At 42.9% G+C, this 20,534-nt stretch overlaps 1 protein-coding gene across 1 annotated transcript in view; it reads right to left on the bottom strand.

Moving 5' to 3' along the window:
* LOC121600215 (protein sine oculis) overlaps positions 1-20,176 on the bottom strand; it is a 28,382-nt gene extending 8,206 nt beyond the window's left edge. Inside the window, exons 1-5 of the mRNA XM_041928630.1 lie at positions 19,220-20,176; positions 6,454-6,664; positions 2,081-2,208; positions 1,782-1,886; positions 353-408 (exon numbers count right to left, since the gene is read on the bottom strand). Of these exons, the coding sequence (XP_041784564.1) occupies positions 353-408; positions 1,782-1,886; positions 2,081-2,208; positions 6,454-6,664; positions 19,220-19,552 (833 nt within the window). The 5' untranslated portion in view covers positions 19,553-20,176. The remainder of the gene's footprint in view (positions 1-352; positions 409-1,781; positions 1,887-2,080; positions 2,209-6,453; positions 6,665-19,219) is intronic.
* Positions 20,177-20,534: the final 358 nt, after the last annotated feature.

Raw genomic sequence — 20,534 nt, 5'->3', positions numbered from 1 at the left:
AGAACCGTTCTTTGTATATACTAGAATACTAGAGTTATACCAAAAACGGTTTTTTAACCAAATACGAAGAAGAAAGAAGATGAGAAAACAATAGATCTTGTCAAACTCAAGTGCAAATTGACACATAACGAGAGTTCCTTAATTAAGAAATGCATCAGAGTCAGTTTATGTTCCGTCAATCTGTTTTAAACGAAATACAGTTTCCTCCATTGTTCATAAATTGTAATCAATTCATGGCTTTCGATCGAACAAATCTATACACAATTCTCACACAATTGGAGCAACAGTAACAGGCTAGAACAACCAAAATGAACAATCACCAAAAAAAAAAGAAGAAGAAGAAGGTACTTACTCTTTGTGCTCAGCTGCCCGATCGCGCTGTCGTCGGTTCTTGAACCAATTCGAAACCTGCAAAACAGGGAAGCGTTAACGATGCGTTCGAAGAAAAGGAAACAATTTAAGACAAATCAAGGGCTAGGGAACATGATGTGTGTTATAATTGGTTGCATTGTGTTGTAATGTGCTAAGGGTACTTCTTATTAAGTGTGTGATGTATGGGAAGGTTGGGTGAATAGAGCACGTCTTGGAAAATGGGCCTGATTGTTCTAGATGAGGTGTTCAGTTGGTTTAATAATAAGATGCGTTAAAAATAAACACTCAATTCTTGAAGAAGATGCAAGCTATGAAAATGCGCTCCATTAAATATTCAAAACTCATTGAAAAACAAATCAAAAATAGATCTATTGCATCTTTATTATATCATATTACACACACAGACCAAACAAACTGTCCACAGGTTTGTGAGCAACGGCCGTATCCATATCAACTCGATCACCGATACCTTTTCCTCTGTGCACTAAAAAAAAGGATCTTCCTGATTAGATTAACCCTGAAAACAGGCAGCTTCTAAAGACGTTCTTTATTCTTTCTAACCCAAAAACAAAACCCACAAAAGGATGCTGCTAGAAACAATTCGACTCCTCCTGAACGACCTGACGCCAGTTAATCCGTTTAAAGGATATCCCAGACTTCTTTATCCCGGGTTTTGCCACTGCACTGCTACCAATCTGCCACTGTCTGTCAGAAAACCAGATTCCAGCCTCTAACCCAGAAAAAAAACTGCTAGAAGGATATTATTAATTGTAATCATAATAATCCGATCCAATTTCTTCTACGCACCAAACCAAACCCCACCACGCTTCGTTTGACGCCCGCGGCGAAGAAGATGGCTGTACCGATAGGGGAATATAGAAATAGATAGAAAGATGCCTAAGGATATGATAACTTTTTCGAAACAAAACACACACACACACACAAAAGTTAAAGGGAAAAAAGGCAACCAAAAACAACAGACAGCAGCAGCAGGTTGAAGGCATCCCGTTTTGCACCGTGTACGGGCGGAAAATGCAGACAACAACAGTCTTATCAGCGAACCGTAGCTATCAAATTTCCTATCACGGATCCCATGGATGTGGCAGCAAAGTACCAAAAACAAGAAAAAAAGAGACAAAGACGCTAGACGCTGTCAATGGCTTCCGAAAGAAACGGTAGAACAACCGAAAAAAGCTCTCTGAACTCTCTTTTGCCAGCACCAAAAAAGAGCACAAACGCAAGCTACAAGGGTGCAGGAAAACCCTTCGATATCCTTTCCGGACGGAGGCGAGGCAATGGTGCGAAACGCTGTAGCTCGTCAAGAGGTCCACAAACAAAACCTGTCCAAAGCCGGGCGGCAGGAAGCAAATCGCCGCCCATATGCCCCGTGTTGTACAGGGGCAACTTACCTGCGTCGTCGTTAATCCGGTTGCTTCGGCCAGCTCTCGCTTTTCCCTCGGCGATGGGTAAGGATTATGGGTGTACCAATCGCGCAGGACCGATCTCGATTTTTCCTTCAGGTTGGATATTGGAGGGATACAAAAAAAGAAGAGAAGAACCCAAATGGAATGTTAGAAAAAAGAATCACTGAAACGTTGGGTCCGCGATCAACGACGATTGCGATTGATCGGATTTGTTGATCCTGGCTGTCGTTGAACAAGAGTTTGCACTATCGCATTGTAAGGTTCGTTTCGAAAACAAAACTTACCTTAAAACAGTAGCTCGTTTCCTCCCCGTCCCAGATTGTGCGTGGCAGTGGGAATTTGCGCCGGACGCGATATTTACCGACCGCGCCCAATGGTCGTCCGCGGAGCTTTTCCGCCTCTACGTAGTGTGCTGGAAGGTGGAAGAGCACATAATAGGAAGATTAGTAGGAATAAGGACATTGTCACATAATTGAGAAGAATACTGAAATGATAAAAAGGCATTTATTTGAGTGTTGCTCTGAATGTCATTGTCATGTCGTGTCAGAATTTAGTCGACAAAAGAAGAATGTTTCGAAATCTTTGTATACAATTGTGTACATATTCGAAGAACCTATTCAATATTTGTAGTGAAATGACTGCTTATAGCAATGATGGAGACTTTCCGTTAAAATATTCCTCTTCTTCTTCTTCGTTTTTGGCGCAGCAACCGTCGTCGATCAAAGCCTGCCTCTGTACCACTAGTGTGCTTGGCAGAGCTTGAACCCAGGACGGGCATGTTGTTAGGTCGTACGAGTTGACGACTGTACCATGAGACACACAGGGATGCCTAAACTCAAACCCAGTACAAAAGGCTGAGATAATGCTTTATGAATTACGAAGACTAACTGAGATCCTTCTTCACACTTCTTTTAGATGGCTATCAGATTTCGGCGGATTCTTATATTCCTTTTTACTTTTAGGCTAAGGTTCAGACTATTTCCAAGAGAAAACTATAGCGAATAAAGTGTATTGTTTATGTTGATTAACACTTTGACGTGTTTAAACTGATGACTAATTCAATTTCTATCTTCGTACCATGATACAACCGTAAACTCTGTAAACTCTACTTTAGTTTTTTCTATCTCAGGACCAATCGGTCCTTACCAAGTTATTAAATGATCAAACAATTAAATCATGGCAATTTATGTCCTGTAAGCTGGCCCATCAAAACCCACCCAATAAACAACACACCCGCCCAAAAGCGAGCCTGCACCGCTCAGTAGCAGGCACCATAAAATTAGACCCATTTTCACCAGTTTAGGGACACCAACATGGATCCAACATACGACAACAAAAACAATCGAAACCAAATACCAAATACCACCATCATCAACACAGCCACACCACTACAGACGGAGCCTCGGACGCGTGTGTTAAATTATGATGCTCGTTAAAATCGACCAACATGTCTACCCCGGGGCCCAGCTACACCCCTTTGCAATGTGTGAAGTGGTGTGAATAGAAGCTTCGCGCGTTGTATCATCTGACAAAAGGGGGGGGATAGAAGGGGTCCCGGGAGCCCGACGTCCTGACCCGAACGGCAAGCGCAAATTGGTTGATTTATTGGTGAGAACAAATCGATCGGTCGACGGTCGCCAAACATAAAGAGGAGAGAAATTTGAATAACAAATTGTACTGTCTTCGAGCTTTTGTCTCTGTGTGTGTGTGTGTGTGTTTGGACACGGAAAATCCGGTTCCAGGCGAGAGCGGGGAATTTGGTTGTTTAACTAAATTAAAAGGTGCCATCAGAAACGCATATAAATAATTATTGACAGATTTGACTTTTGCGGGGTGGTTGGCTGCATGGAAAGCGATTCTGAGAAGAGTGTGGAGCTCCCTCCACAGTGTCTGAAGATCAAATCACAATGGAAAATTCTTCAGAAGAGGTTGTTCGGTAACAAACAACCAAAACACTGTTTTGGAAAGATTTCCAGTTCCAAAAACACTTACAAATTGTACACATTGAAAAGATTCGCACGTTATTCTTTGGAGTAGGACCTCCAACGATCACCCCTTCTCAAGACTTCCTTAAGTGATCAAAGACCTAGAACCACCCACAACGATCCAGCGGCCAATGTGACTACAAATATCCTATCTGTGTTCTGTGATCGCGCAAACCAAACCCTCCAGCCCGTTGTAGTGATTCGTCTCCATCAGTCCGAAAACGGCACGGCATGCTTCGTTTTGGGAAGGAAGAGGGAGGCTACGCACCCAGAGAGCAATAAAAATGTAAACTGACACTCGCTGTCATTCTGTCGGAGAGCGGGTGAAAGAGAGAGAGAAGGTGAGAGAAAGAAGGCGCGCGCGTACGGTCGCGAGGATACTTCCTCCTGACAGATGACTCGCACGGACTCAGGGGGTGGGTGAGTCGTTTTCATTTGTCACACGTTTTTCGGTTTCGAACGCCACCAACGCTGGGCGTTCTAGAACCCGAAACCCCTTGGAAAGGTAGACAAAAAGAAGGAAACGAAGCCTCCACGCAAGGACGGCACAAATCGACGGTGTCACCGGCAGTGGGAAATCGTCGGCAGGAATGTCGAGGTCTCTCGGCGAGACGTTTCAGGAAAGAGCGCCAAGCGTGGATCGGTTACCTGTGGTCTGCTTCAAATCCATTCCCTCCCTCGTGCAGTAAAAACGCTGAAGCGTTTCAGGCCTCTTATCAGCGCATTCAGATCAGATCGCGCGTGATACGTTTGACCACCCGAGATGAGCTGTCTCCCCGTTCGGTCGTCGAGCTCGGTGTGTGTGCGTGTGCGGCGGGGTGGATAACTCGTGGAACTTAAGACAAAATACATCTTCGCGTACGCCAGCCCGAACCCGTCAGCTGCTGCTCGCTTTAACTGGCTGACCTTCCATCCGCTGCCAGTCCCTCCCTCCCAAAAGGACGAGCTGAAGGTGTCAAGTTTTCGGTTGATCGCGTGTGCGTGTGTGTGGTTCGTTACCACACGAAGCAGGATCAATTCCACCGTGCCAAGAGATCGGAATGAAATAAAATGCTTAAAGGTCCATAATTTTTATAGACAAATAAATATAATTGCGTTCCCCACCCGCTTTGCCAGTGCCATCGGACAGGGTTGTACGCACCGTGTCCGGGTTAACCCGTCTCGAAGGCAGATCTTGATTCCTTTCGGACCCTCGGTCACGTTTGTACGGTACGGCGATCATCTTTCGATCTTGTGACGCTTCTGTGCTCATGTTCATTGTTCATGTTGCTCACTCCACCTCTCTCTCTCTCTCTCTCTCACCCGATTGTCTCGAAACTCGGACTCAAGCAAACAGGTTTCCAACAACCCCGCGGGTCCTCCGTCCAGTATCGAAGATATTTGTCCAAAGCACAGACAGCGGGACATTTAGGAGCTGCAACCCGCGGCTTCGGACTCCTTGCCTCTCGCGACATTCTCGGAAGACGCACGTGAGTAGCGACACTGGACGCAGCATGTCGCTTCCAAGACCCCAAGCCAGCGTTAGAAGGGGCATTAGGAAATTAAACCGATCCCGAATAATCCAATCCACGCACCCGCCCGTCTAAAAACCAACAAAGCCACAATCGACGACAGATCGAGCTTATCGTATTCGAGTGGCCTGCTCCGGAAGACTTGTTTCCTCGTCCAGCCAGACCCGTTCGGAAGAATTGTAGAGCAAACAAGGTGAAATCGAATGGACAGAAGAAAAAAGACGAAAAAAAAGCAACACAAATCGATCGATCATAAAATTAAATGTCAATCAAACTGATTCAAGCGCTTGCTGATGGGCTTCAAACAGAGGCAACGGGACACAGCCCCGCGACGAGTGTTCACCTAAGCCCGGTAGAAGTCGGCAATTGCACTCAACCTCTCTTGGTGCGTGTGCAGCATTTCTCTGGAACCCCTTTCGTCTAACACCGGACACCGGCGTACATAATTTGTAAGGTTTCGCACAAGTTTCTTACATCGCTTGCCCCTTTGCTGATGCACATGCTTATGGCGCTTGCCGTTAGACGTTTCAAACCCTTGTGCCGTTTGTACGTCAGCGAAAGGCTTCCGTCAAATTCGACGACGCAAGGTTTGGCTACAAATCCCGCCCGCATTTGACCGTAGTAGGCTGCCCAACTGACAGAGAGCTAAAGAGAGACAGAGATCGAGCACACATGTGTGGCTGTGTGAGGAGCTACTTGTACACTTTGTTGAGGATGGTTGCCATGGAGCTCATCCGGCTGTCCGGTTGAGTTGACGCGACTCATCAAAAGGCACGCCTGTGAGCACGCCGGTTCTGAGGATCTGGACACGGGGGTGGGCAGGATTCGGTAATTGGATCGCCGAGATCTTCAACCACCACCAGATATCGAACGGCATGCGTGTATCCCCCGTTCCGTACATTAACCCGTTCGAAACGTTGTCGTCCGTCGTCCTCGTCATCGTCTTGGTTTGCCGAGTGGCGAGATGACATGCCGGTAGTTGCGGCATATGTTTTCACTTAAAGAGAGCAGCGCATCAAAGTAGCGGGCGGGATAATTTTAGACCCTCTAAACGCTGCGCTCTGGAGAGAGCGAGACAGAGACAACCACGGGGGCGTTGGCACTTGTGGCGTGGTGCCCCCTGCAAACCGGAATCGATTATTTGGGTAAAACAAGACCTACCTTTTAGCCACAGGGCCTGCAGTTTGGCATGGTTGTGCGGTGAGTACTGGTGGTGTTCGAGCAGCCGGTACAGCTCCTTGAAGTTGCCGCGATGAAACGCGACGACCGCCTTCGCCTTCAGGACGGACTCGTGCAGCTGCAGCTTATCACACTGTGGCAGGGACCAGAGAAACCGCCCTAACCGTTCCACGTTGCCCGCCTGCTGAAGAACCTGTTCGGAGGGAGAAGCGGAAAAGAAGAGGGAAATCAGAACTCTTGTCAATTCCACGTCTTTAGGTATGTACCTCCACATGGTATGGTATGGACACACGCAACTACTATCGATATGTTTCGCACATTGTATAACAAGTACGCAATGTACGTGTCTTCTCACACTACCAGAAACTGCTTTAAATCATAACCTACCACCAAAGATACCACAACCTCTTTACAGAACCGTTTTACGCCCTATTTCCTCAACAGAGCGTCTCCCAACACGGTACACAGAACACAGCGAATGAAAATAAATCAACCACACGTTGTGCGTTTCGGGACTCGCCCGACCAACTCATGAGCCAACAGATGACTTCCTCAAAGAGAAAACCCCCGAGACGGATACCGTTCCCATTGGTTGGCCCATTTGCAAAGCCATCTGACGATCATATGTTAACGGTTATGACAAGTTTATTAGATCTTCTGTTTGCCGCGGTGGCCGATGACGACTACGACAACACGACCCTACTGCGGTGGTGCACATGGCGCAAATCTTACTGCCACTACTAGTTGTGCAAGATCGTAGCCGTCTGCGATGCCGTTGCACATTGTTGCACACCGATTACTAGATGAGATTTAATTTTAAAAACATCTCTTAAAACGACGGCTTGAAATGCCCTTTTCCAACCGGAAATGGTTTATATGATGACATTATTTGTACAGCATTATTTTACCACAACGGTACAGGGAAGTGCATGAATTTCTCACTTACGAGCGGTACTTAACACGGACAGCTCGGTCCCCGGTATCTTGTTTCTATCGTCCCCGAGGGACATTCCAACTCCGTGGAAGCGCCAGCAACTCCCCCGGGTACAATACGGGATGCCTTTAAAGATATTGAATTATTCTCTACGAACAAATACACAAACACGTTTCGGACGGACCGGAAGCGGTAGTACGGAAAATCTAATTTTCCCTACGATGCCAATCTTTACGGATCTTCCCGTACCATCGCGTTCCATTTCCTTCCCAAATTTGTTGCTTCTTCCCGTTTCTATGAAATCATCTTTGCAAGAAATAAAAGGGAGCAAAAGGAGAAAAACTGTGTTTGGCGAACGCGGATTGCGCTTGCGGAGCGAAGATGCGGGCAAGATTATTAGAGGACATGGATCTACACTAATTTAGCTCAATAGCGACGATGAGTGATTCGACGCGACAGACGGTACGTGGCGTCCTGCTGCGCCCTTGCCCTGCCTCGATGCTTGGCCCCAGACTTGAGATCGAGAGAGAGAGAGAGAGCGAGAGAGCGTCTGCTACAATGTATCGCACAACTTTTAGTAAGCTAATAATATCACCACTTTCGGCTGCCGGTCGACCGGGAAGCGGTTTGTGATGAAGCGTGCTTTTGACATTTACATGCATTTTGCGGTGCGAGAAATCATCCGTCGCCACGTGAAGAAGCGGCAGTGTAATGGAGAGTTGATTTTGGCTCGCTAGTGATGTGATTGATGGGCAATGTGGTGTGGAGGGAAGGCGGGTGCGTACAGGGAGGACACTTTCGTACGTAAGCGAAGTGCGCACGAGCGTATTAATTAATCAAATTAATAGAATGGTAACGTAAGGTGACACCTAGAGGCGAACGATCGACAACATTGTATGGTGAGAGGTATGGTTAGACCGTTCCTATGGGGTGGTATGATATTTAGTATTAATTTAATGACAGTAGAAATAATGATAATCAAGAGGAATTGCCACAATAATTATAATCAACAGAAATCATGTGTTGGTGGGATTTTTAAAAACAATATTTGGACGATGTGACAAAATATGAAGTCAATTATTATTCGGGATATAGTTCTGTGTTCAAGAAAACAATCTTTAAGGACATCACTGGGACTGACGTGACGAAGTTATTGCACTAATTTTAGATTCATTTTACCCGTATTCATAGTTCTTGTCAATGTAGCATTTTGCCCTACTCATTATCTTACCTAAATGGGATCAATTTTGAGTTCTTATCCTCCTCTTGTACCTCTTCAACCTATGGGAGTCATGTTTTTTAATGGCAATGAAGTTCTGGTTAACTTTGTATATGCATTCATTTATGCTTATCCTTTCCAATGGTCAAACATTGATTCAGACGACAATGTCCTAGTGCACCAACGAATAAACGATTTAAATTTTGAAATCTACAATCTAGGTAGATTTTGAACCCTTGGTCTGTCCCAAGGTGGCTAGATAGATACACTACAGATCGGTCCTTAGTTTTGATTATGGTAGCCATGATGGATGAAGATTTCTTTGGAGAATGGTAGATAGGGAATTATGGTTGCTAAGGACATTGTCAAATGAAGATTTGTCAAAATACACTGGATGTACCGACCTACTTATAAATTACTACTGACTTGGGCTGTCATCTGATTATGATGACAAACTGTCAGTTTACAGTCGAGTTCAACTATAGTCAATATAAAATCCTCAATAGCGAAATTCAGAACCTTAATACCCCACCTGTAGTCTATCTTCTTCTCGGTCTTCGTCGGTCAAGGCCTGCCTCTGTACCATTTGTGAGGTTGGCTTTCAGTGACTTATGGATCAGCAGGATACTCAGTCCTTTATGTATGGCGGCACGGTCCAGCTTAAGTCTATCATTTGACAGTTTAGTAGTTAGTTTAGTTTTAACAGACACAAATTATATTAGTTCCAAATGCCCAACAATTACGATATTTATTCGTTTCGTTTCCATAGCGTTATTCGGTATTGTTCGTTTTCCATACCAACAACAACCTTGCAATACCCAAATCTGAGATGTAATGGTAAATATATCACACCATTCTATTCCACACATCATCAAGAATATCTCACAACTCAATTACAAACCGAACCCACATAACATATGGCAAATGTCAAATTGTAATCAAAACCCATAATCAACCCTCCGCTACCTACGAAACGACGCTGCTACCTTCCATACATTACGTACTGTAATTCTAACGTTGCCGAATGTGTGTAGGACGTTCAACGGTTTTCTTATCCCGTCCCCACTTATCCTTCCCTCTTTCTCCAATGTCCAACTAGGCGCCCGCAAGCAGCACCGCGGTGGCTAACCTAAAATGGGTGCGTGCACACGATGCAATGTGTGTGTGCATGTGGTGTGCATGTACCTATGTGGTGTGCAATATTGTGCAGTTCTGCAACAAACACACTGCACTATCAGATATCGCCACCGGCATCACTTTTGTTTCGGTGGGAAAATATTTTTCCAACGCATTGGCACTTTTATTTTAAATTGTGTCTCGCCTGAATTGAATGCTGATGGTATGGTGGTGGCGTTTTTTTATGTTTTACCTTTTTTTTTGTTCTTTTTATCATGTTTAAATCCTCTTTTTCGACTCATCTTTATCTTCTTTTCATTCAATTATTATACAGTTTGGATGGATTATTTTTGGAAATTAACAATCCCGTTCCCTAAACCCTTCGGACCGGTTAGGCATTAGATTGTTGGGCTTAAAATGTAAGTATGTCCTCCTTATGTCGTTGGTGGTGATGATGGTCGATTTTGCTTGCATAAGACACAAGCCGCACCTCGCAACTCACAAAACGGTGGTGGTGCACAGCACACACAGTCCGTCGCGAAAGCGAAAGCGCGATCGTATTAAATTACGCCGGAACTGGTCGAATGAGGAACACATTGGGATTAGCTGGCCGTGTTTTGGGGCCAGTTTTTTTTTTTTTTTTTTTTTTTTTTTTGAAGGGACAGGTGTGGTCAGGTGAAAGGTTGCGACATAATAACTACAAATTACTGAAGTGTGTTTTTCTATGGAGGTGTGTTCGGCACGATCATGCAAGGAACGTGGAAAGCACGTGACTACGTGCAGCATGCAAAATGAAGTGAATTATTATAATTCAATAAATAATCTTTATCAAGCTTTAAATATAATTCTTGGTGGTCACTTGTAGTGGTACACAAGCCAAGCCAGAATATTTTAAATAAACTGCATTCTTTACACACAACATACAAAAATGGAACATTTCGCATCAAGCCACCACGTGCTTAGAGCGCAACATTCGCGCGCGCCCTAAAATATCAAATACCACACTTCGGAGCAACATTCTACACCCATCTGATCATCCCCAAAAACCACCAGGGGGAGAGAGAGAGGAAGAAGTGGTTGCATTCAAACGTACAACGTTACCATTTAAATTGTATGATCTATTTTTAAATCCCCCTCGTCGGTGGCGTCCCCACCGAAGCGGCGACACCAACGGGACGGAGTTAATAAATCACACGGAGCACACCGGGGCCACCGAAAATTGTGGCCGTTCGTTCAGCCCGGTGACGACTGGGCTAGGGGGAGCAAAAGAAAGGAGTGGAAAGACACGATGTAGTCGGCTGTTTTTTTTTTTTTTTGGTAACAGATTCTAACGATCATAACGTTTGTCGAGTGCGAATTTGCTACAACGTAGCCGTAGTGGCCAAGATTCACCTTTACCCCATCTCTGACGAACGTTGGCGTCCAATGTACCTTCCTTCTTTCCGTCTACCTTCCGTCTGTGTGCTTCTTCCTATATTCAACCTGATTGAAGGAAAACTGTTTGAGAGGAATTAAATTCCAACGCGTCGCTCAAATGACGGGCGACAAAATTTCATATCTTTATGACCGTTTCACGCGTCTGGAAAGGTTTTGGGTAATAAAATGCCCCATGTCCCCGGTGTGTGTAAAATGTTGTCATAGGTGTTTTAATGGCAAAGTTCCGTTTTGTATTGCATATTACAGTAAAAGTGGACCTAGGGTCTGTGCTGTATTGGGAAGAGGATTTATTTTTAAATACCATATCGTATGCAACACATGTGTTTTATTGAGCAATATTTTGGGGCGCGCATATACGGGGATCTTTTTACGCGACACATCAAAAACGGGGTTTGCTTAGCTGTAGACACATTTTTCGATTTTATAACCATTTTTTTTTTTGTTTTATTGCATGTTTGCTGTGATCACTGTGTCAAATGTTTCATCTTTCTATTTCTAATTGTTTTCTTTCCATATGATCCTTTTTTCATGTTTATCTTGTTTCTTTTGCTTGTTTCATTAATACTACTCTTTTATTCGTTTTACTTCTTTCATTATGTTTTGTTGCTTTTGTGTTTTGTGCTTTTTTCTTGTTGTCTTATTTCTATTTCAAATTTTAATGTATGCCTTCATTTTGTTAAATTCATCTTATCTTTTCTTTGCTTCTTTGTGATGGATTTTGATTTTAATTTATTGCAAAGTTATCAATTTGTTTCAAATTTCATATTGTCTTTTTATTGAATTATTATTGTATTATCTCTTTTGTTTTATTACTTTTCTGTTATTGCTTCCTGTTATCTACTTCATACATTTGTCTTATTTGTTTGCTTTTATTACTGTTGTTTGTTTATTTTGAATGTCGTTAATATAGCTTATTTTCTTGATTCCTAATTCCTTTCATTGCCTATTGACGTTGCCTTATTCGCTTAGCTGAACATCCTAAACTACAACAAATATCCTAAAAAATCCTCTTCCTATACACCTCCAACCATTCCAATCAGATTGACTTCCCATTAAGAAGGTCCTTTTCATCATTTTCAAGTGTCCTTCAGAGTGTCCTCTTATTTGCACCCATCCATCCCAACCTACTTGACTCGTTGCCGAGCTTATATTTATGTTAAAATTTTAAACGCATTTCCTTAATTCCTTTCCAACTGTCGATGTGGTGTGCCTGCCAAAGGATGCGTTCCGGCAAGGAAACGGTAAAACCCCGTAAACCTATTCAAGTGTTTATGAAGCACTTTTGCGATGCCGGGAAAGCAACTACCCGAAAAAGGGGAAGGGTAAACAATCATCTGTTTAACACATTTACTCCGCCGGTAAAGGGCTACAAACAGGGCACGAAAAAGGTACCGCCAGAGCTTGGGAAAAGGATGCCATCTCTATTTGCCCTCTTTTTTCTCTCTCCCTCTCTGTAAGTGGCAGCATCTTCTCGGCGACGGCTTGAAACCATATGTTGTTAGCCAATTAACCCCTTTTTGGGTCTTGGTTGGTTGGTTGGTTGGTTGGTTGGTTGGTTGGCTGGTGCGGTAGTCAATGGTTTTTGGCGATGAATTATCTCATTCCGTGGATTCATTCCACGTTTGGATACGAAATATGAAATTCCCTAAAACAAACAAACACATCGACACACCTTTTTCCCCTACTTGCGAGCTCGTTCGTTCGTTCGTACAAGGGAAAGCCTACAAGAATCGTTGGTTAGTTAGCCTGTGCTCCGTCTTTTTTGAAGCTGTATTATACTGTACCTTGCATTTGATTCAACCTAGGCCACGCACATTGCACCACCGTAGCGATTGGTGTGCGTGAGATGGCGACAAAAAAAAACACACATTACAACACGAGGTTCTAGTGTTTTATGCGAAACGGAATTGTTTGTGTGGCGGTGCGTGTCTCTTTTACAGAGGGGGTTACCCCTCGCTTCCACCCCAAAACCCGCTTCAAACGGGCGCGCACACACACACACATCATAGGAGAGCTCAAATGACGGGCCCTTGGTAGACGCGGGTCCGGGGGCATACGTCGACCAACTGGCAAATGGTATCGAATTACCGTTCGGTTTCCCCCTCGCAAGCGAAGGAAGCCGGCACACTGAATCTGGCCATCGACCAGCGCACACGCAGGTACACACAGCCAAACCCCACAGCCTGGCAGTGTGGTTTATCGTAGAGACATAACGGGAAAGGCGGGGGCACAGAAAGCAAGCGGGACACACACCGGAACGCCATCAAAAAGGCTAACGTCGGGTTCGGGTGCGGACTGTTTGCTTCTCGATCCATCCCGTTACCGTTCTAGGGCTCATTGCCGTAGTTGAAGCGTAGAAACTGGTATATTTCAGTAACGAATCATTCATTTTGAGTTCCAACATAATAACGAGATCATTGCCCAGATATTCTTTAAATTGGAGACTAGAAGAGAACAAGGGTAATGATAAATATTAAAGAATCTAATCATACAATGTAAATATGACTTTAGATCCCACCATATCATCCCAAATGAGACGAAACCAACTTTACTCAATGATTTTTGTAAGCGAACTAGGCTTCAGTGCTGTTCACGATCGTCATCCAACAAACAATAGTCATTTGATGCTGCTGACTTCTTCTCACAGGATTTACCACGAGATGGAACTCATAATCGTCATCATCATCATCCCCACAACTTGTATATCAATTGCTCAATTACTGTCCCTTTACTTTTTTCCAATTGCTAAATGATGTTTCTGTTAAATGATCTACATTTCATTGAACTAAAATAAGGAATACTTTGAAACCAAATCGAAATTAAAGATCTTTCTCAACTACTAACCACTTACACGGGGTTTTCCAAGTCACTTTCGAGTGTAAACATTGTTACTCACCGCATGCAAAATGGTGTTCCACATCGATCTGATATTTCATTTCCATCACAATAATTTTTAATTTCTACAGCATGATTTTCAACACGGCTCAAGCTGGATTGAGCTTGACAGTTCTTTGTTATGTGTTGAAAATCATGTGTTGAAACTCAAAATTCATGTTCAAACTAAGAAACCATTTGATAGCTGTTGAAAAACATCTTGGATGCGGTGCAGAAACAATGTTTACATTCGAAACTGACATGGAAAACCCTGTAAGGATCTTTATAAAAATTATCTCATATTTTTGAGATATTCTAAGTGTGTTTGAACTTGAGGATATAAACTGTGTATCATAATTGCATAAGGTCTGTAAGATTTAGGTAACTCTACGCAGCTCATTTCATAGTCCCAAATTAAATTGCCTTTTTTACAAATCTGAGGTCGCAATGGGATTGTTAAGGATATCATTTCGTTCGACAACTGTTTCAAACCGTTTATTCAAACAACGGAAATAAATGTCGTGCTTTATTTTTTCATGACCTATACTGCATGACCCATAAATGTCATCAGTGCTCGGTCAAAAGTAAGCTGGCGTATAGACTTAATTTGAAGTACTAGATCAGTTATGCTTTGGGATTAATATTGTTCAAGTTTCCTCGCAAATACTGTACCGAATAAGTCTGTAAATACCTCCTTGATCACTTTTGTAATACTATCTTAACAGCTGCAAAGCCTGGTATGAGCTGCAAAATGATATTCAAAGTGAAGTAATTCAAGCAGCTTTATCATCCCTTATCTCATCTGAATGATAATGCTCATATTAATAGACGTTTAATAGACTTTCGTCCCATACGCCCAGTTTACCTTGTCGATAGTTGTATAAATGTTTGGTTGTACTGAACTCAAAAAGACCCCATCAAATGTATAAAATGCTGTAGAAACTTTCCATATTCCCAAGGTCTTTAGATACTTCAAATAACCTTTAGTTATATTAGACGTAAGCCAATCTCATCAGTGCCTAGAATCCAAGACTTAGCCCACAACGGTTTAAAAATGACCTCTGTTCCTTGTGGTACACCTCATCCTGAAAAGGTGCAGAAAGTGTGTTTGTAGCCAAGCTGATGGGAAATGAAATTAACGCACTAGTTTTGCTGAAAACCGCTCTCTTTTACGCACCAGCTAGATTAATTTAATTTCACTACGCAGGACATTAAAAGATACACCCGGAAAAAGGGTAAGATTAGTCATAAAACATAGCATTAAGAGCAAAAGGTCATAGGTCATCTTTGAACCGATCCGATGCAATTACTCACTCGTAAGATCATTTCAAATGCAAATTGTTACAATGGCTTGCTGAGCCACCAACCAACCTGCATGATCGCTTCAACACACCCAAATACGATCACTTGTCATTCACAAGAATTATTCACTATCACCTGTAAGCAACCAACACCGATTCTCCTTCTAAATCACCGCCTTGTTAGCCGGTAATTAGTGTCCCGTGGATTTGAATGCTGTTCACCACACCAAAATATACACACTGTTAAGGGAAGCTAAACTAAAACCCCTCCTGCCAGTGCCAGTGGCCAAGAATGTGTGTGTGTGTTGTCGCTTGTCGAGATTCCTTTCCCTGTCACCCGGATCGCCAGAATGCACCCCCCCATGGAGTTCCAGCGGTGTGCTCGGTTCAGGGCGAGGGCGATTCGGGCGTTTGGGCAGATGGTCGTAAATAAAGCAGCCCTTTCTGGTGGAACATTCAAATGAAGGAGAATAAAAAACAAACAAACAAAACACAACACCAATTTGTTTGCGCACTTTTCTATATATCGATCGACTGTGGCCCACGGGTCTCTTCGTTGGACCGATCGCTGTCGCCTCACCTGTGCGGGATTCCGATCGGCGGCATCGTAGCTTGGGATGATCCATTTTTCTCACTTTCTATCCACGAGGACAGAGAGAGAGAGAGAGAGAGAGAGAGAGAGAGAGAGAGAGAGAGAGAGAGGGAAAAAGAGAGATAAGGAACGTAGGGTCAACGCGTAAGCACACAACGTGACACTAAAACATTGGAGTGGCTACGGATATCAGATTCTTCACGCAAGTGGAAGCGATCGAGCCAGCATGTTTTACGATTATCGTGCGTAACCGGCAAATGTCCAATACACACACACACACAGCGATGAAGGTGTGGTAAAACAAGAGAAAAAGCCAAAAAAAAAAGGATAAACTACGAGCAAAACAGACGCACAGTCGCGATCGTCCGATCGTTGGGAAAGAAAAGATAAACATTCAAAAAAAAAAAGAGGTGACACAGCCGCGGGGGGAAGGTTAGGCACGGCTGGCGTGTAAATTTATCGTCTTCCCGGTTTCTGGTCAGCGGCAGAAGCAGCAGCAGAATAAAACGCTAGAGAGCCAAAAGCGTCCAAATACTGCTGCTCATTGCTCGTGTCCTTCTTCTGCACAGTGAAAACGGAAGAAAGATCGAAAAAACGCGCACACATTTCGATAATCTCCTATGTTACTGTTCACCTTTTCCGCCAGCGTTAAACTGTCCAACGAAACAATTGACGATGGTGTTTACTCTCCCTCCCTTCTTCACAAAAAAAAAAGTTAAACTGTGAGCATAATATTCGGTGGTGGTGGTGGTGGTTGGTGTTTAAAGGTGGGAACATGGAAATTATTGTAACTGCGCGATGCACCCACCAGCATCACCTTCACGAAGCTCTGATCGTTCGATTGCGATCGTTCGATGGCTGATTATAAGTGCATCGAGAAGCGATCGTAATGATCCCGGGCTCGTATTTCGGGCCGACGACCAGTGTGCAGACTGATGATAAATGGTGCACTCGCGGAAGGAAGGAGCAATAAACAGTGCTGTTTAAATGGCAAAACAAAACGTGCACGATGCGGTGTGCAGATGGTACAAATTAGCGAACGTGACACTTATGAAAGTGTGAAGAATAGATTCAAAAGTGTTTTCAAATCCAGAATTATGAATTTGTATTTGTGTGATCGTGTTCAAACAAATTAATTCTCATAACATGCGTTTCACAATGTTACAATGAGATTTTTGGTATAGGAAATTGAGTAAAGAATAGTCTTTATATGCATTTAAGTTAGCAAATGATCTTATAGTTCGTATGCACTCATGTTCTTCTTAGGACAAAATTCATCTGTCCTATTACCACTATTGCAATATGATTTTATGGATTTAAAGTGCTACTTGCTACGTTGAGCTTGCATCAGCAAATCATCAGCGACGGATTAACATGTGTACAAGCCCTAAGGCAGGTTATGTGAAACTGTTCAACAGGGTATTTTCTGGGGACCCCATCACTACCTCGCAAACTCACAACAGCCACTTAGCTATCATGTAATCATGTTGCTTTGTACAATTTGATAATTAATACGAATTAATTTTAACGTTTATGGATGTCGGATCTATGTATATCAAGATCACACAGAGAAACATCACAGTTCTGTCGATTTTGCGATATTACACCATTCAACATCGATGGTTTTAAATAGAACATCAATTTTTGTACCAATTATCTTCATTCATAAAATACCTCAAAAGAATAGAACATTCAACAACTCAAAAGGACAGAACCAACCAAGCCAATCATACCAAGTGTGATTATTTTAATATTCACAAACATGTTATTCAATCCTTAAGCAAGGAATATTCACGAATAGTCAACTAAATGTTAACACAACACAAACACTCACTAAAGCTAAAATGACACCAGTAAACCAAATCTCTGTTAATGATCTTAAAAGTAAACCTTTAGAAGTAGAAGTCCTTACAGATGATCTTCTACTACTATTTGGCGTAAACGTCCTACGCGGACATGCCGTCCTATCTATACAGGTATTCCAGATTTTATTCAGTATTACGCAGCCGGATAAGTTAGTCTTTGATACGGGAGGACGGCCCATTCCAGATTTGACCCCATAACGGGCATGTTATTGAATTGTTCGAGATGACGACTGTACCACGGGACCGCCCCTAGATGATAGAGGGTAGATGATCTTTTTATGCTTAAATTCAATGTACAAGAACCAGGCATGGCTAATTAATATGACTAGTATAAACTGTGGAATAAAGGATCTTTCTTACAAATCTTGAATGTTTTCAGGTACTTTCCTATGCCGTTTATCTTGATTCAATTCAATTATAAACCCTTTTTGTAGAGTAATTAATAACAAATGAGTAAATTGTTTAAACATTCTAATTTTTTTTCCAACAAACCTTAACTAATAGTTCAAGAAATATGAAATTCTACATTGTACAGTATAAACAGTTATATTCTTGCAGCTGTAAAATACAATTCCTTGCCTATAGTGACAATTTGCTTCATTTACTAAGATTTAGGATCGCTTTAGGGTCTTTATCGCTGCTTCACTAGAATAAAATTGGCGTATAAATACATTGTAACGTTTCTTAAAGATTATCAATGTTCAATGTAAGCCTCGAAGGCCCATATACGCCGGCACGTCCTCGTATGACGTACCGCCAAATAGAAGAAGAAGATGTTCAATGTGTGTTACAGGGTTTCTCATGATTTTTTGGTTGATTTCCATAGTGTTTTGGGTTCGTCTTACGATTTTTTTACCACTTCCGATATATTTTTGGATCGTTCCCATCGAAGTATCGAAAATAATTCGGAAAAAAATAAGAAGAGCAGCCCTGTCTATACATACTGTTCGATTGTATCTCAAACGTTCTCGATCTCGATCGTTCATTCAGAGGAACAATCATTGTTATGATGAACATAACTTAACATGGTAGTCAATCAATTTCTTCATTTAAATTTTGAAAAACATCCATTCAATGGCTCAACATTTGTTTCCTTTTTCAAAATGCTACCCCCAAAACTCAGCCTACACTTAACCTACGTCACATTTCTATCGACATCTGTGCGTGTGTGTGCCCTTTTTCACTTCAAGAAACTGCGGACAGCAGAGACATGGGCTTCCCCCGTTCCTTCTAATCCGTTTGACACCTTCATCAAAACACAATCACACCACAAAAGGCACAGTTTCTTTTCACTTCAAGGTCGCCCGTTTCGGCCCATTTCCGGACATTTTCGCACATTGTTGATGCTTTGCTTGCCTGCTTTTGGGATATTTAGCCGTGTGAAGCGCATTTTTGTTGTTGCTTTCTTACCTCACAAACGCATGCCACCTGCTCCTGGGTGAAGCCGAAGCTGGGCAGCGACTCGCGATCGGCGGCCGACCCATTCTGCGCAATCAGCTCCAGATCGGCGTCGCTCGGCACGCTGCCTGTGTTGTTGTTGTTGTTATTATTATTCACACTATTGCTGTTGTTGTTGTTGTTGTTGTTGCTGTTGATCACCAGTGCTCCACCGCCACCCCCAGTACCTCCATCACCCACTCCGCCACCACCACCACCAGCACTTTGCGGACTAAACGTTGGGGGCGTCTGTTTGATGGCCACCGACGACAACTCGTAGTAATCGGTCGACGGATGCTGCAACATGTTTTCTATCTCTTTGCACGTCACCCGAGTTGACTTGTGAACTTTTTTTGTTGTTGTAATCTTTTCTAACACAAATACTCTCACAGAGATACTTTTTTTTTAACTCACTGCACTGTGGTTGATATCGCTCAAACGATGCACATTTTCATGCCCTATATCACTCTGACTCTGACATCATTTGCCACAAACCAAACACTTTCTCTTCCCCCGTTTCCACTTTTCTCAAATTATCACAAACTAAACAAAACTGCACAAAACTGCACTTCAAAGATTGCACTTGTATTAATCGCTTGCACGCATCACCGTTGGTTCTTCGTAGGGCAACACCACTTGTGGCACCAATGCTATTCTAGATTGTTCTGCATTTTCATTCTGCTTTGTTTTGATTATTTTTCTTGCAAATAAATTTTCACACGCATATTTTTGTTTTATCATGCGCTCGCGATGCAATGCGATGCTCCGATCAAAATGACGCTCGCATACACTACTCACTGACGATCGCGGTGCGCTCGGCGTGACGGCGTACAATAAACACGTATCGATCGGTCGGTCGCGGCTGCGGAGAACACGCGCGAGAAACGATGTGTGCTCGCCGCTTGACGATTCAAATTTATTTAACGCACCGAACGCACACCGCAGCGCAGCCGATGAGCGCAGGAGCGGACCGATGCAGTGGAGTGTACACGAGTGTGTCGGGTTTCGAGGGACAAGACCGTTGCAATCTGCGGTGTGAGGGTTCTTACTCCTTCGTGCGATGTTTGTGAATGGTTTTAAAAATTATTAACGTGAAAAATACTCTTTTCTTTTGTACAATGGATTATTATTCACAACCATAAACATTAAAAAAGATTTAAAATTGTAAATGTAAATTATATCAATCCAACTTGATCTAAAGTGGTTTGCTAAAATAATGATTGAATGATTCAAATATGCAAAAAGATTTATTTTTATCCTACCAACTTATATTTTCAAAATTCTAAAT

This window comes from Anopheles merus, chromosome 3L, assembly GCF_017562075.2.
Source record: "Anopheles merus strain MAF chromosome 3L, AmerM5.1, whole genome shotgun sequence".
Lineage (NCBI taxonomy): Eukaryota > Metazoa > Arthropoda > Insecta > Diptera > Culicidae > Anopheles > Anopheles merus.
The sequence above is the reverse complement of the archived record's forward strand: the minus strand, read 5'-3'. Positions and strand labels throughout refer to the sequence as shown.